The sequence below is a fragment of the Pristiophorus japonicus genome, chromosome 7, assembly GCF_044704955.1.
Source record: "Pristiophorus japonicus isolate sPriJap1 chromosome 7, sPriJap1.hap1, whole genome shotgun sequence".
NCBI classification, from domain to species: domain Eukaryota; kingdom Metazoa; phylum Chordata; class Chondrichthyes; family Pristiophoridae; genus Pristiophorus; species Pristiophorus japonicus.
Genome location: NC_091983.1, coordinates 188,395,002 through 188,409,390, shown reverse-complemented (window position 1 = coordinate 188,409,390; position 14,389 = coordinate 188,395,002). Strand labels below are relative to the sequence as shown.

The 14,389-nt window shown below is 45.0% G+C and overlaps 1 protein-coding gene across 3 annotated transcripts in view; it reads left to right on the top strand.

The window, feature by feature from the left end:
- Positions 1–788: 788 nt before the first annotated feature.
- The window catches only part of LOC139266917 (prolyl endopeptidase-like), a 166,713-nt gene continuing 153,112 nt past the window's right edge, over positions 789–14,389 (top strand). For 2 of the 3 annotated variants that reach the window (XR_011593804.1, XM_070884543.1), the window contains exons 1-2: positions 789–876; positions 12,618–12,692. Coding sequence is in view for 2 of the 3 variants with exons in the window: in XM_070884543.1 (XP_070740644.1) it covers positions 838–876; positions 12,618–12,692 (114 nt within the window). In the remaining variant the exon portion in view is untranslated. Of the gene's footprint in view, positions 877–2,704; positions 2,825–12,617; positions 12,693–14,389 lie in introns of all 3 variants that reach the window. The other variant, XM_070884544.1, reaches the window with a different exon arrangement.

Genomic DNA, 14,389 nt, shown 5'->3' with positions numbered 1-14,389 from the left:
CCTCATCCCATTTTCTACCTACATCGTTGGTACCTATATGCACCACAACAACTTGCTGTTTACCCTCCCACTTCAAAATTCCTGCAGCCGCTCCGAGTCATCCTTGACCCTTGCACCAGGGAGGCAACATACCATCCTGGAGTCTCGGTTCCGGCCGCAGAAACGTCTATCTATTCCAGGCTGACACTTCAGTGCAGCATTGAGGGAGTGCAGCACTGTCAGAGGGGCCATCTTCCAGAGACATTAAACCCTGTTTTGGTCGATGTGAAAAGTCACATGGTACTATTTGAAGAGCTGCAGATTTCTACTTGGGCTCTGGCCAGGTCACTTATCTCACGACTGTTTGCGGGACCTCGCTGTGCACAAATTGTTGGCTGCGTGTCTGGCAGTTACTACGTTTGAAAAGCAGTTCATTGGGCGTGAGACGCGCCATGGATGTGAAAGAAGCTACGTAAATGCAAGTTGTTTCTGAAGAGCCTGCAGCAAAAGGTTTGGGCACCTCTGACAAGATGTCAAAGTCGCATGGATCTTCTGGGAGATTTGCTCACGACTGATCTTCTGGGAGGGGGAAAAACCTTGTAGGATTTTCTGAGAAGAACCCACAGTAAGGGCGGGAGGGAGAGGAGGAATAGCCTTGTCTGATTGGAAGCTTTCTCTTCTCTCAGGAGATACCAAGGCCAACGCCACGTGACTCACACTTCTGGCAGGGTGGCGGCATTCATTTGCGGCACTTCCGGTAACGTATGTGGGTACGTCCGGGAACGCGATGACGCACTTCCGGTGGCGTGTAGTGGCTGGCGTGTCAGAGTGCCGGGTCCAGACTGACGGTTGGTGACAATGGCTCACAATTACCCCCAGGCCAAGCGGCTGGACAGCGTAAGTGAAGCCGGGGCCTCTCCCCGGCCCAGGGTGAAGGGCAGCCCCCCGAGGTCATCATTCCCTCCGCCGCCCCCCCCCCCGTCCCCGTCTGAGCGCACACCGCCCGGGATAGTGCCGGCGCCAGCCCGCCCGCTCTGCTGCAGCCCAACCACCAGCACAATGCAACTCTGGGGCTTCTTCCGTGCAGCTGCACTCCCGCCCTCACAACCTCGGGCTGCAGTCTTGAAGGGTGTCGTTGTTTGCAGGGGGTGTCCCCCCCCGGCCCCCAACCCCAGGGAGGGTGTTTGCAAGGGGTTCCATTCCCCCAGGGGAGGGGGTCGTTCCCCCCCGGCCCCTGGGGAGGGGGTCGTTCCCCCCCGGCCCCTGGGGAGGGGATCGTTCCCCCCCGGCCCCTGGGGAGGGGGTTGTACCCCCCCGGCCCCTGGGGAGGGGGTCGTTCCCCCCGGCCCCTGGGGAGGGGGTCGTACCCCCCCGGCCCCTGGGGAGGGGGTCGTTCTCCCTGCCGCCCCCCCTGGGGAGGGGGTCGTTCTCCCCCCTGCCCTCGGGGAGGGGATCATTTGTAGGGGGTCGTTCCCCCCTGCCCTCGAGGAAGGGGTCGTTTGCAGGGGGTTCCAGCCCCCCTGGGGAGGGGGTCCTTTGTAGGGGGTCATTCCCCCCCCCCCGCCCATATGGAGAGGGTTGTTTGCAGGGGTTCGTCGTCATCGTTTCCCACCCCCCACCCCCCCCGGGGGATGTGTCGTTGTTTGCAGGGGGTCCCCGGAGAAGGTGTCGTTTGCAGCGGGACCCCCCCCCCAGCGAGGGTGTCATTGCTTGCAGGAGGTTCCCCCCTTGGGGAGAGTTGTTTACAGGAGGTACCCCGGGAGGGTGCCGTTGTGTCACACCGTTCCCTGAGAAGGCGTTGTTGTCTTAAGCTGGTACTCTTGGGAGCAAGTTGTTATGTGTAAAGGTTTATAAGGGATGATGTTTGCAGGGATCTGCAGAAGGACATAGACAGGCTAAGTGAGTAGGCAAAAATTTGCAGATGGAGTATAATGTTGGAAAATGCAGGTTATTATTTAAATGGAGAGAGATTGCAAAGTGCTGCAGTACAGCGGAACCTGGGGGTAGTTGTGCAAGAAACACACAAGGTTAATATGCAGGTACAGCAAATGATCAGGAAGGCCAAAGGAATCTTGGTCTTTATTGCAAAGGAGATGGAGTATAAAAGCAGTGAAATCTTGCTACAGTTGTACAGGGTATTGGTGAGACCACACCTGGAATACTGTGTGCAGTTTTGGTTTCCATATTTATGAAAGGATATACTTGCTTTGGAAGCAGTTCAGAGAAGGTTCACTAGGTTGATCCCGGGGATGAAGGGGTTGACTTATGAGGAAAGGTTGAGTAGGTTGGGCCTCTACTCATTGGAATTCAAAAGAATGAGAGGTGATCTTATCGAAACGTGTAAGATTATGAGGGGGCTTGACAAGGTAGATGCAGAGAGGATGTTTCCACTGATAGGGGAGACTAGAACTAGAGGGCAAAATCTTAGAATAAGGGGCTGCCCATTTAAAACTGAGATGAGGAGAAATTTCTTCTGAGGGTTGTGGATCTGTGGAACTCACTGCCTCAGAGAGCTGTGGAAGCTGTGACATTGAATAAATTTAAGACAGAAATAGACAGTTTCTTAAGCGATAAGGGAATGAGAGGTTTTGGGGAGCGAGCAGGGAGGTGGACCTGAATCCATGATCGGATCAGCCATGATCGTATTGAATGGCAGAGCAGGCTCGAGGGGCCATATGTCCTACTCCTGCTCCTATTTCTTATGTTCTTATGTCTGTATTTGCAGAGACTGCCTGGAAAAGTGTCTGTATTTGCAAGAGGCCTCCTGGGAGGTCATCCCTGAGATAGTAAAGTGTAAAGCGCACGTCTGAAGCAAGAACAGAAAATGTTGGAACCACACAGCAGGGTCAGTCAACATCTGTGGAGAGAGCAGACCAGTTGATGTTTTGGGTGCAGTCCTTCTTTAGATCTGTTTGCTGTGGTTGATTGTGGACTTAGCCTGGTTTGTCTATCTGTTGATGAGGTCCTTGCTTGGCTCACCATGTAGACGGTTTATCTGCCAACCATTGTAGCCAGCAGGGTGTATTCAGCAAGTGCTCCCTTGTTTGAATTCATTGGAGTATGTGCTTCACTTTCTAGTTGCACAAACCGCTTTTTCTTTTGTCATTTTTTCCATTTCCCTTAAGCCGCCAACTTCTTGCTGGAATATAATTCCACAGACAATTTATCTGCGAGTAACTGAACCACGCAGCCCAGCAAGGTCTCCCAGCTTTGATTAGAAGTCAGTTCTAAGCTAGAAGACCTCAGCTGGGATGCATTATGAGTATTATAATTGGCCTCAGTGCCCAGGTTTGAGAGAAGGAAGCATCTAGTGGGGTTACTACTGATCGTGATTCCGGCTGAAATTGTGCAAACATCAATGCTGGATGAGGACAGGCTTGGATGTGGGGACGATGCTTCTAATTTGTCAGAATGCTTGTCCAACATCCAGTACTAGATGAGCAGAAGTTTTCTGCAATTAAATATTGGGAAGACTCTTGCCACAAACTCTGTTCCCTAACCACTGACTCCATCCCTCTCCGTAACATCTGTCTGAGGCTGAAACCACTCTGTTCGCAACCTTGGTGTCATATTTGACCCGGAAATGAGCTTCTGACCACACATCCATGGCATAACTAAGACTGCCTATTTCCACCTCCGTAACATTGTCCATTTCTGCCCCTGCCTCAGCTCATCTGCTACTGAAACCCTCATCCATGCCTTTGTTACCTCTAGACTTGACTATTCCAACGCATTCTTGGCTGGCCTCCCACGTTCGACGCTACGTAAACTTGAGGTCATCCAAAACTCAGCTGCCTGTGTCCTGTTCACCCATCACCCCTGTGGTTGTTGACCTACATTGGCTCCCAGTTAAGCCATGCCTTGATTTCGAAATTCTTATCCTTGTTTTCAAGTCCATTCAGGGCCTCAACCCACCCTATCTCTGTAATCTCCTCCAGCTCCCCGAGATATCTGCGCCCCTCTAATTCTGCCCTCTTAAGCATCCCTGATTATAATCGCTCAACTATTGGTGGTCGTGTATTCTGTTGCCAAGGCCCTAAGTTCTGGAGTTCCCTGCCTAGACCTCTCCGCCTCTCTAACTCTCTTTCCTCTTTTAAGACGTTCCTTAAAACCTACCTTCTTTGACCAAGCTTTTGATCACCTACCTTAATTTCTTCTTGTGTGGCTCGGTGTCAAATTTTTGTCTTATAATATTCCTGTGAAGCGCCTTGGGACATTTTACCACAGTAAAGGCACTTTATAAATACAAGTTGTTGTTGAATAAAGCTGCCCTTGCTCTCAAAGCTCACACTGAATAATGACCATTCACAGGAGATTGCAAGGTACCTGACGCTCATTCAACTACCAAAGTAAAGGTTCAAAGATAAAATCTGGACTTGTAGAGTTAAAGGACCAGTTCAGATGTGGGTGAGTTGGAATGATGTCTGGCTGTATTATGTGAAATAATTGATAAATACATTCAGTTGAAAGAGGCCAAGTAGCTAGCTGAGTTTGAGAGAAAATGCTGAGTGATGGTTTGATAGTAAGACCTTTACAGGACTAGAACTGGGAAATGGACACTAATATATAAAAAAGAAAGGATTTGCATTTCTATAGTGCCATTCATGACCTCAGGATGTGCCAAAGTGCTTTACAGTCAATAAAGTACTTTTTTGAAGTGTTGTAATGTAGGATATTAATTTCATACAAGCCATACTGGTGTATTTTTTCATGATGAACAAGAAAGTGGTTAACAGTAGGAACTGGAGAAATATAAAAATGCAGGAAGAGTTTATTTTCTGGCGTATAATGTCAGAGATTTGTTTATAATGTCATGTCAGAGGGATTGAGAAGCATAACAACATTCACCAAGCCTTTGAAGTCATTCCAGACTGATGGTTGAAAATTTGCTCTCCCTGCCAGTTAGATCCAATGTGAAATTAGCTCAAACAGCCTCAGTCCATTTCATGGGTACAAATGTTTTTGCCTGAGTCAGGAGTAGAGTGCACCTCTTCATCACCAATGTAGATGGAAGAGCAAAGATGGAATGGATGTCAATTCCCATTAAAAAGCCAAGTACTAAATCAAGCAGACTTTTTTTTATTCGTTCTGCCATGTGGGCGTCGCTGGTAAGGGCGGCATTTATTGCTCATCCCTAACTGCCCTTGTGAAGGTGGTGATGAGCTGCTGCCCTCTGTGTGGTGAAAGTACTCCCACGGTGCTGTTAGGGAGGCATTTCTAGGATTTTGACTCAGCGATGAAGGAACGGCAATAATTTTCCAAGTCAGGATGGTGTGTAACTTGGAGGGGAACTTGCAGGTGCTGGTGTTCCCATGTGCCTGCTGCCCTTGTCCGTCTAGGTGGTGGAGGTCACAGGTTTGGGAGTTGCTGCAGTGCATCTTATAGATGGTACACACTGCAGCCACGGTGCGCCGGTGATGGAGGAAGTAAATGTTGAAGGTGGTGAATGGGGTGCCTATCAAACGGGCTGCATTGTTCTGAATGGTGTTGAGCTTGTGTTATTGGAGCTGCCCTCGTCCAGGCAAGTGCCTTGTGCCTTGTAGATGGTGGAAAGGTTTTGGGGAGTCAGGGGGTGAGACACTCGCCGCAGAATACCCAGCCACTGACCCGCTCTTGTTGCCACAGTATTTATGTGGCTGGTCCAATTAAGTTGCTGGTCAATAGTGACCCCCAGGTTATTGATAGTGGGAGATATGGCGATGGTGATGCTGTTGAATATCAAGGGGAGGTGGTTAGACTTTCACTTGGAGATGGTCATTGCCTGGCACTTGTGTGGCGCGAATGTTAGATGATTGGGAGAGCTATAAAATGCAACAAAGGTATACAAGAAAGTATTCAGATGCAAAAAGGAATATAAAAAAAACTTGCAAGGGATATCAAAGCTAACAGTAAAAGTTTTTATAAAAATATTGAGTGGTGAAGGAAATGCGATCCCATCAAAGACAAGTGCTGTTGTAATGGAAAATAAAGAAACGGCAGACTTGTTAAATGAGAACTTTGTATCCACCTTCACGGTAGTAGATTGCGATAAAATACCAAGGGCATTGAAAGTAAGTCAATGGGAGGAATTTATTGGATTTACTGTAAGTTTAAAAAATGGTAATGGAGACACTAATGAGATTATGGGTAGACAATTCTACAAGGCCTGATGGTTTCAACCTCAGCATATAAAAACATCATCATAGGCAGTCCCTCGGAAGCGAGGAACACTTGCTTCCACTCCTGAAGTGAGTTCTTTGGTGGCTGAACAGTCCAATACGAGAGCCACAGACTCTGTCACAGATGGGACAGACATTAGTCGAGGGAAGGGATGGGTGGGACTGGTTTGCTACACGTTCCTTCCGCTGTCTGCGCTTGATTTCTGCATGCTCTCGGCGTTGAGATTCGAAGAGCTCAGCACCCTCCCGGATGCACTTTCTCCACTTAGGGCGGTCTTCGGCCAGGGACTCCCAGGTGTCAGTGGGGATGTCGCACTTTATCAGGGAGGCTTTGATACTGTCCTTGTAGTGTTTCTGCTGCCCACCTTTGGCTCGTTTGCCGTGAAAGAGCTCCGCATCGAGCATTTGCTTCGGGAGTCTCGTGTCTGGCATGCGAACTATGTGGCCTGCCCAGCGAAGCTGATCGAGTGTGGTCAGTGCTTCAATGCTGCGGATGTTAGCCTGGACGAGGACGCTGATGTTGGTGCGCCTGTCCTCCCAGGGGATTTGCAGGATCTTGCGGAGATATCGTTGGTTATATATCTCCAGCGACTTGAGGTGTCTTCTGTACATCGTCCATGCCTCTGATCCATACAGGAGGGTGAGTATTACTACAGCCCTGTAGACCATGAGCTTGGTGATAGATTTGAGGGCCTGGTCTTCGAACACTCTTTTCCTCAGGCAGCCGAAGATGCATTCATTATAATTTTCCAAAGCTCTCTTGATTCGGGAACTGTGCCGTTGTATTGAAAAATTGCAAATGTCGCTCCATTATTTAAGGAGGACGTGAGAGAGAAGCCAAGTAAGTCTAACATCAGTTCTGGCAGTCGGTGGGGGGGGGGTGGGGGGAGGGTGTTTCTGGAATCTGGTTCTGTGACTGAGCACTTGAACAAATATGAACTGATGAAGGAGAAGGCCAGCATGGATTTGTAAAGGGTAGGTCATGTCTAATTAATCTAGCTGAATTTTTCGTGGCGGTCACTAACATGGTGGATAAGGGTGTGCCTATGGATGTTATCGATATGTACTTGCAGAAGATATTTGATAAGGTTCCACATGAGATTATTAGTAAAAATGAACGCGCATGGAATTGGAACCTTGTGACATGGGTTGGAAATTGGTTGGGAGGTCGGAGACAGAGAGTAGGGATAATTAGAACATTTGCAAATGACACTAAGTTAGGAGGGACAGTAAATGGTGCAGATGGGAGCCGAAAGTTACAAAGGGACATAGCCAGTATAGTAAATGGGCAAAACTGTGACAAATGGAGTTCAAAATGTGAGGAAATTTGAGATCATTCACTCTGGATCAAAGTAAGACAAATCAGAATCTTTTCTTAATGGTGAGAAATTAGGAATTGTGCATGAGCAAAGAGCTGCGCAGGGCAAATAAATCCCGTAAACCTAGTGCACGGGCATAACAAGTAATCAAAATGGCCAATGGAATGTTGGACTTTATCTTGAGGGTTGCAATTCAATGGGGAGGAAGTGATACTTCAGTGGTAACCCATCTGGAGTACTGCATTGAATTCTGGGCACTGCACATCAGGAAGGATATATTCGCCTTGGAGGAGGTATAGTGCAGATTTACCAGAATGATACTAAAGTTTTAAGAGTTAATTTATGAGGACAGTTTGCATAAACTTGGCTTGTATCCACTTGAGTTTAGAAGATTGAGTGGTGATCAAATAGTGGTCAGAGGAAATGCTTCAAGGACACCCTCAAAGTCTCCTTGATAAAGTGCAACATCCCCACCGGCACCTGGGAATCCCTGGGGAAGTAGAGGAAGAGCATCCGGGAGGGCGCTGAGCACCTCGAGTCTCGTTGCCGAGAGCATGCAGAAACCAAGCGCAGATAGCGGAAGGAGCGTGCGGCAAACCAGGCTCCCCATCCACCCTTTCTTTCAACTACTATCTGCCCCACCTGTTAGAGACTGTAATTCCCACATTGGACTGTACACTTTGAGTGGAAGCAAGTCTTCCTCGATTTCAAGGGACTGCCTATGATGATGATTAAAAATGACAGAAGGATTCTGTTGGGCCTTTATTACAAGAGGATTTGAATACAAGTGTAAAGACGTCTTATTGTAATTATATAGGGCCCTGGTGAGACTGCACCTGGAGTATTGTGTACAGTATTGGTGCCCTTACCCAAGGAAGGATATACTTGTCATAGAGGGAGTGTAACGAAGGTTCACCAGACTGATTCCTAGGATGGGGAAATTGTTCTATGAGGAGCGATTGAGTAGACTAGGCCTATATTCTCTAGAGTTTAGAAGAATGAGAGGTGGTCTCATTGAAACATACAAAATTCTTACAGGGCTTGACAGGGTAGATGAAGGGAGGATGTTTCCTCTGGCTGAGGACTCTAGGACCAGGGGTCACAGTCTCAGACTAAGGGGTCAGCCATTTAGGACTGATGAGAAACTTCTTCACTCAGAGGGTGGTGAATCTTTGGAATTCTCTACCCCATAGGGCTGTGGAAGCTCAGTTGTTGAGTATATTCAAAATAGAGATCGATAGATCTTTGGATATTAAGGGAATCAAGGGATATGGGGACAGTGCAGGAAAGTGGTGTTGAAGTAGAAGATCAGCCATGATCTCATTGGTGGAGCAGGCTCCAGGGGTCAAATGGCTGACTCCTAATCCTAATTCTTTGTTATTATGATTCGATAGGGTAGATACAGAGAAATTATTTCCTGTAGTTGGCACATCCAGAACAATCTTAAAATTAGAGCTAGGCCATTCAGGAGTGACTTAAGGAAACACTTTTTCACAAACAGGGTAGTGGAAGTATCAAACTCTCTTCCGTCAAAAGGCTGTGAACGCTGGGTTAGTTGAAATTTTCAAAACTGAGATTGATAGACTTTTGTTCGGTAATACAGTAATATCAGAGGTGGGCAAATGCAATTGAGGTACAAATCAGACATGATCTGCTTGAATGGTGGAACAGGCTTGAGGGGCTGAATGGCCTACTCCTGTTTCATGTACTACATGTAGTGGAAATTTGGGGGGAAAAAGTAGAAAACACACAACACACATTCAGCATCTGTGGAGAGAAGAGAGACAGTTGGTGTTTCAGGCTTGTGCCCTTAAATTCAATGCAGAAAAATGTGATGTGATGCATTTTGTTTGGAAGAATCGAGAGGCAATACATACTAATCGTTGAAGGTGGCAGGATAGGTTAACAAAGCAGTTAATAAAGCATATGGGATCCTAGGCTTTTATAAATAGATGCATATAGTACAAAAGCCAGGAAGTTAGGTTAAACTTTTATAAAACACTAGTTTGGTCCCAGCTGAAGTATTGTGTCCAATTCTGGGACTAGACTTTAGGAAGGGTCTGTAGGCTTTGGATAGGGTACAGAAGAGATTTACAAGAACGGTTCCAGGGGTGAGGGGTTACAGTTACATGGATAGACTGGAGAAGCTGGGCTCGTTCTCCTTGGGGCAGAGAAGGCTAAGAGGAGATTTGGTCGAGGCGTTTAAAATTATGAATGGTTTCCATAAAGAGAAACTTTCCAATGGCTGAAGGGTCAACTGTTGGGTGTGTCTTGTCCTCCAAGGGGACCAATCAGAAATCTGGTCCAAATAACGTGTGGTGCAAATAACACAACCTACTTTAGTTTACCAGCATCTTCTGCTATAATTTCAAATCTGATTCACAGGTTTTCTATGTTTTCCATCTTTCCCATTTTCTTGCCTTTTCCATGGGCTTCCTGCTCACTTTAGTTATTTACCTGTCCATTGTTTCTTTAATGTCTCTTATTCCTTTAATGCTTTTTTCAGTTTTTTCACTGAGATGATTTGTTGTATCATCCACCAGTCATTCCATTGTTACTTCCTCTGTGTTTCTCTTTCTCATTCCATTAATAGGCTTATTGGTGCGGCTGCACCTGGAGTACTGCGTGCAGTTTTGGTCACCTTACTTAAGGAAGGATATACTAGCCTTGGAGGGGGTATAGAGATGATTCACTAGGCTGATTCTGGAGATGAGGGGGTTACCTTATGATAGATTGAGTAGACTGGGTCTTTACTCATTGGAGTTCAGAAGGATGAGGGGTGATCTAATAGAAACATTTAAAATAATGAAAGGGATAGACAAGATAGAGGCAGAGAGGTTGTTTCCACTGGTCGGGGAGACTAGAACTAGGGCACAGCCTCAAAATACGGGGGAGCCAATTTAAAACCGAGTTGAGAAGGAATTTCTTCTCCCAGAGGGTTGTGAATTTGTGGAATTCTCTGCCCAAGGAAGCAGTTGAGGCTAGCTCATTGAATGTATTCAAGTCACAGATAGATAGATTTTTGACCAATAAGGGAATTAAGGGTTATGGGGAGCGGGTGGGTAAGTGGAGCTGAGTCCACGGCCAGATCAGCCATGATCTTGTTGAATGGCGGAGCAGGCTCGAGGGCCGAGATGGCCTACTCCTGTTCCTAATTCTTATGTTCTTATGTTCTTATTCATCTCCTATTTTTCAGTTCTGAAAAAGGGTGTAAGCTCAAAATGTTGACACTCTTTTCCACAGATGCCAAATGCCCTACTGGATGTTTCAGTTAGTTTCTGGTTTTGTTTGATATCCAGCATCTAGAGTTTTTTTTTGCATTTTGCTGAATTACTTGCTGTGCATCTTAACTATTATTATTTTTGTGTTAATTGCAATGTCCTGTTGCCACCGCTAGAAGGCATTAGTGTACTTAACTGTGACAGAGTATCCTTGCAACTTGCTAACACAATATTGGCCCAGAAATTGGCAACCTGAAAAATTTCTACGAATGTACCCGGTGGTCCCGGAGGAACGTGGGATTCCGTTGGGGAGGCCTTCTCTTCCCGCGCTACGAAGCGCGCTCCCATCTGGAGGGTTCCCACGCAGAAGGTGCAGTCACATATGACTGCACAACCAATCGGGTACTGTATTCCACAGCTTTTCCATTAATAGCACTGAGAACTCCATATCTACGACTTCTCAGTGCTATTAATGAGAAAAAAAACAAACAACTAAACACCATAATAAAAAATAAAAAACACACCTCACATCATTAGAATTAATTGAAATTAAAGTTAATAAATGCCTTAGAAAAAATATATATTTTTCCGATTTTTGAAGTTTTGTCATTAGGGTTAAAAATACCTTTAGTGGACTGGGTTTTTAAACTGTGTTTTTAAAATTTAATTTTATTATATTTTTGTATGTTTTAAAACTCTTATGCATGTAAAAGAATTTTGAGGACATTTGCTGGGTAAGATATGGGTAAATCCTGCAATTTTGCCCGTGCAAATGTCCTCACTCCCGAGATGCAGATGATCTGTCAAGCTCCTGCTTGACAGATTAGAAAGGCCTGATTTCAGCGCATCGCATTGTGCGCTGAAAACCAGCTTTTGTGATGTCTTCCCGGGTCCGTAGACACTCAGTACGGAACCGGGAAGGCCGGGATTTCCAGGCCATTAAAGACAGTGCATTTATCTTGCACTGATTGCATACAAGAAAATATTGTCATGTGCATTTGATATTGCCATTGAATGTTGACCTCTCTAGTTTTCAAATTATTATCTTGTGGCTATAGTGATTGTTAGAACGATCTCACAGGCTTGAGTGCACCATAAATATGCCTCCTGCGGAAATTATGTATTTAAGTATCTAATTCACATCAGGTTAAAAGCAAGCACAGAGATCTAATTGATGCGTCATTTTTTGTGCGTGAGCTGAGGGGATCTGTAGTATTGACTGTCACTGAATGTTCTGAAAAGCTGCTGTTGTGTACCTTTAAACATCATCTTCCTGTCTAATGTTGATAATTAAATACAATATTAATGCATGGAAAGATTGCATTTGTATTATTTTGCAAAATAATGAACACAAGATGCTTCATGTCAATTTGCGATTCACAGCTAATTTATCCTAAACTTACTGTCTGGGCCATGATCAGCCCAATGCTCCCAAGTTGGAGAAATCACATTTGCTGAGAGGACTGACCTGGATGAGTACTTGGGGGAAGGGACGGGACTGGGGACGGGGTGGGGGGGTGGAGGCGTAGAAGAGGTGCAGATAAAGAGAGAGATGTCTGCATGGAGCAAACTTTACAGAAGATTTTTCGCTGCACACAAAAATTCCCGTGGAATCTGGGAACTCTCCTATGTTGGTAACTTGCTGAGTTAACGTAGAGCAGAATTGCAGTCTGCACTGGAGCAGTCATGCACTGCCATGTTATACGGTCCATTGTGAAAATATTCTTCTAGCTTTCAGAATTTACATTGCTCAATTTCTACATGTTACACATTGTCCTTAACAAACTGAGCATATGCATTAGCTACAGATACAGAAAGAAAATTTGTTTCAGAAGTATCAAGTATTCAATACAAAAATCAATTAAAAAAAAAATGTAATCTAATACTGTGCTGTAATATAGATTTTCTTTTGTTCATTGTAATTTTATTTCTATTATCAGATTGATGATTACCATGGCTGTAAAATTTCTGACCCTTATGGATGGCTAGAAAATCCCGATAGTGAAGACACAAAGGTAAATATACAAGGATATGTAAAAATAATTGTTCAACATTTTGAAACAAAGATTAAGTCTGTAAAACTTCTACGGCTACATTTGGCATGATTTTAAAACTATATTTTGTGTAACTTTGCTTACTAGATTTTAAATCAAGCTGAGAATGCTACTCTTTGAGGGATTTGGAAAACTACTTTCTAACCAAAGTTTCCTCCTTAATTAGTGTTCCTTGATAGTTTTGCACTGATTTTCTCCCCTTTTGTCCTGAAGATGCTGATTCTTGCTGGGGGATAGTTTTATTGGCACCAACATCTCTCCGGTATCTAATCCAAATAGGCATTCTTAATATGCAAGTCCTGACAGTGGATATTTGTTCACTGTGGAGCGGATCACAATCCTCACCACATCTACACTTTTCAGCAGTGTCACTAGATAGGGATTATGATTGGGACCTTGACTTGTTTTGATTTTATCTCAAGCCTTTCTTTGCTCAGTGATACTGAAGTCATTGGCTGTCCATAACTGCTGTTCCAGCTGAGAGGTGTTCACTCAGCATGGACTGCGAATTGTAAACCTAGGTCATTCTGTTCTCTCATTTTTTATTATAGATTTTATTTTTATTTATATAGATATAGAGAGAGAAATAATGTTGATAGACCAGAGGACACAAATTTGAGGTGATTGGCAAAAGAATCAGATGTTATGGTGGGATGGGGTGGGGGCAGTGGGAATGATAGTGAGTTGTTACTACCTGGAATGCATTGCCTGAAAGGGTGGTGGAAGCAGATTCAAAAGTAACTTTCAAAAGGGATTTATACATAATACATGATGGGAAAATACTTGCAGGGCTATGGTGAAAGAGCAGGGAAGTGAGACTAATTAAATAGTTCTGCCAAAGAGCCAGCAGAGGCAGGATAGACCGAGTGGCGGCCTCCTTTGCTGTATCATTCTATGATTATCTATCTATGTGTATATATAGGATTCCCTCTTTTTTTTTGTTTTTTTTTCTCTCTGGGGCATGCACCAGCTGTAGTCTGTCACAGCTGCCTTGATTAGATGCAATAAGGTGATGTGACAGCTGGTTGGAGACAATTCTTTTTTTCCCAATGGGAAAACATCTAGGCTTCGAATGACGCCATGTGTACCGCAGAACAAACTACAAACCTATTTCAATGAAATGGATTAATGCCTCTTGTGGAGAGAAGAATTTCAAACAAGTGTGTTAAGCATTCACGTACTAGTATCCCATGGCAACATTTAACGACTCTGGTTTTCTGTTTGCGCTTACCTGGAGTGATGTAGCTAAGATCAGAAACCCAACACCTTGGTGGGGTGGGGGGGGGGTTGGTGCAATGAGCCACTCTTTCGGTGCACTGCTGTGCTCCAGCTGCTCATTTGGGATCCCAAGTTGTAAATTCCTGGATTCTTTTACCTCAATCTGGTTCAGTAAAATTACTGAGTCGAATACCTCTTGTGCTTTGAACAAAGCAGTCTTTATTACCGGCCAGTAAGACCTATCAGACAGAAGATATACTCTCTGGATAGAGCGTACACACTCCCTACGGATAGGTGAAGTTACATCGTAAAGCGTCAACAGTTATACAGTTTTGAAATCAGATAACAAAACACAATTGGATTGACAGTCTAACTCAGTCACTCATTAGTCAATTTATATGAGATGTTTTTTCTTGAAAGCTCAAGTATTGCCTCTAAAT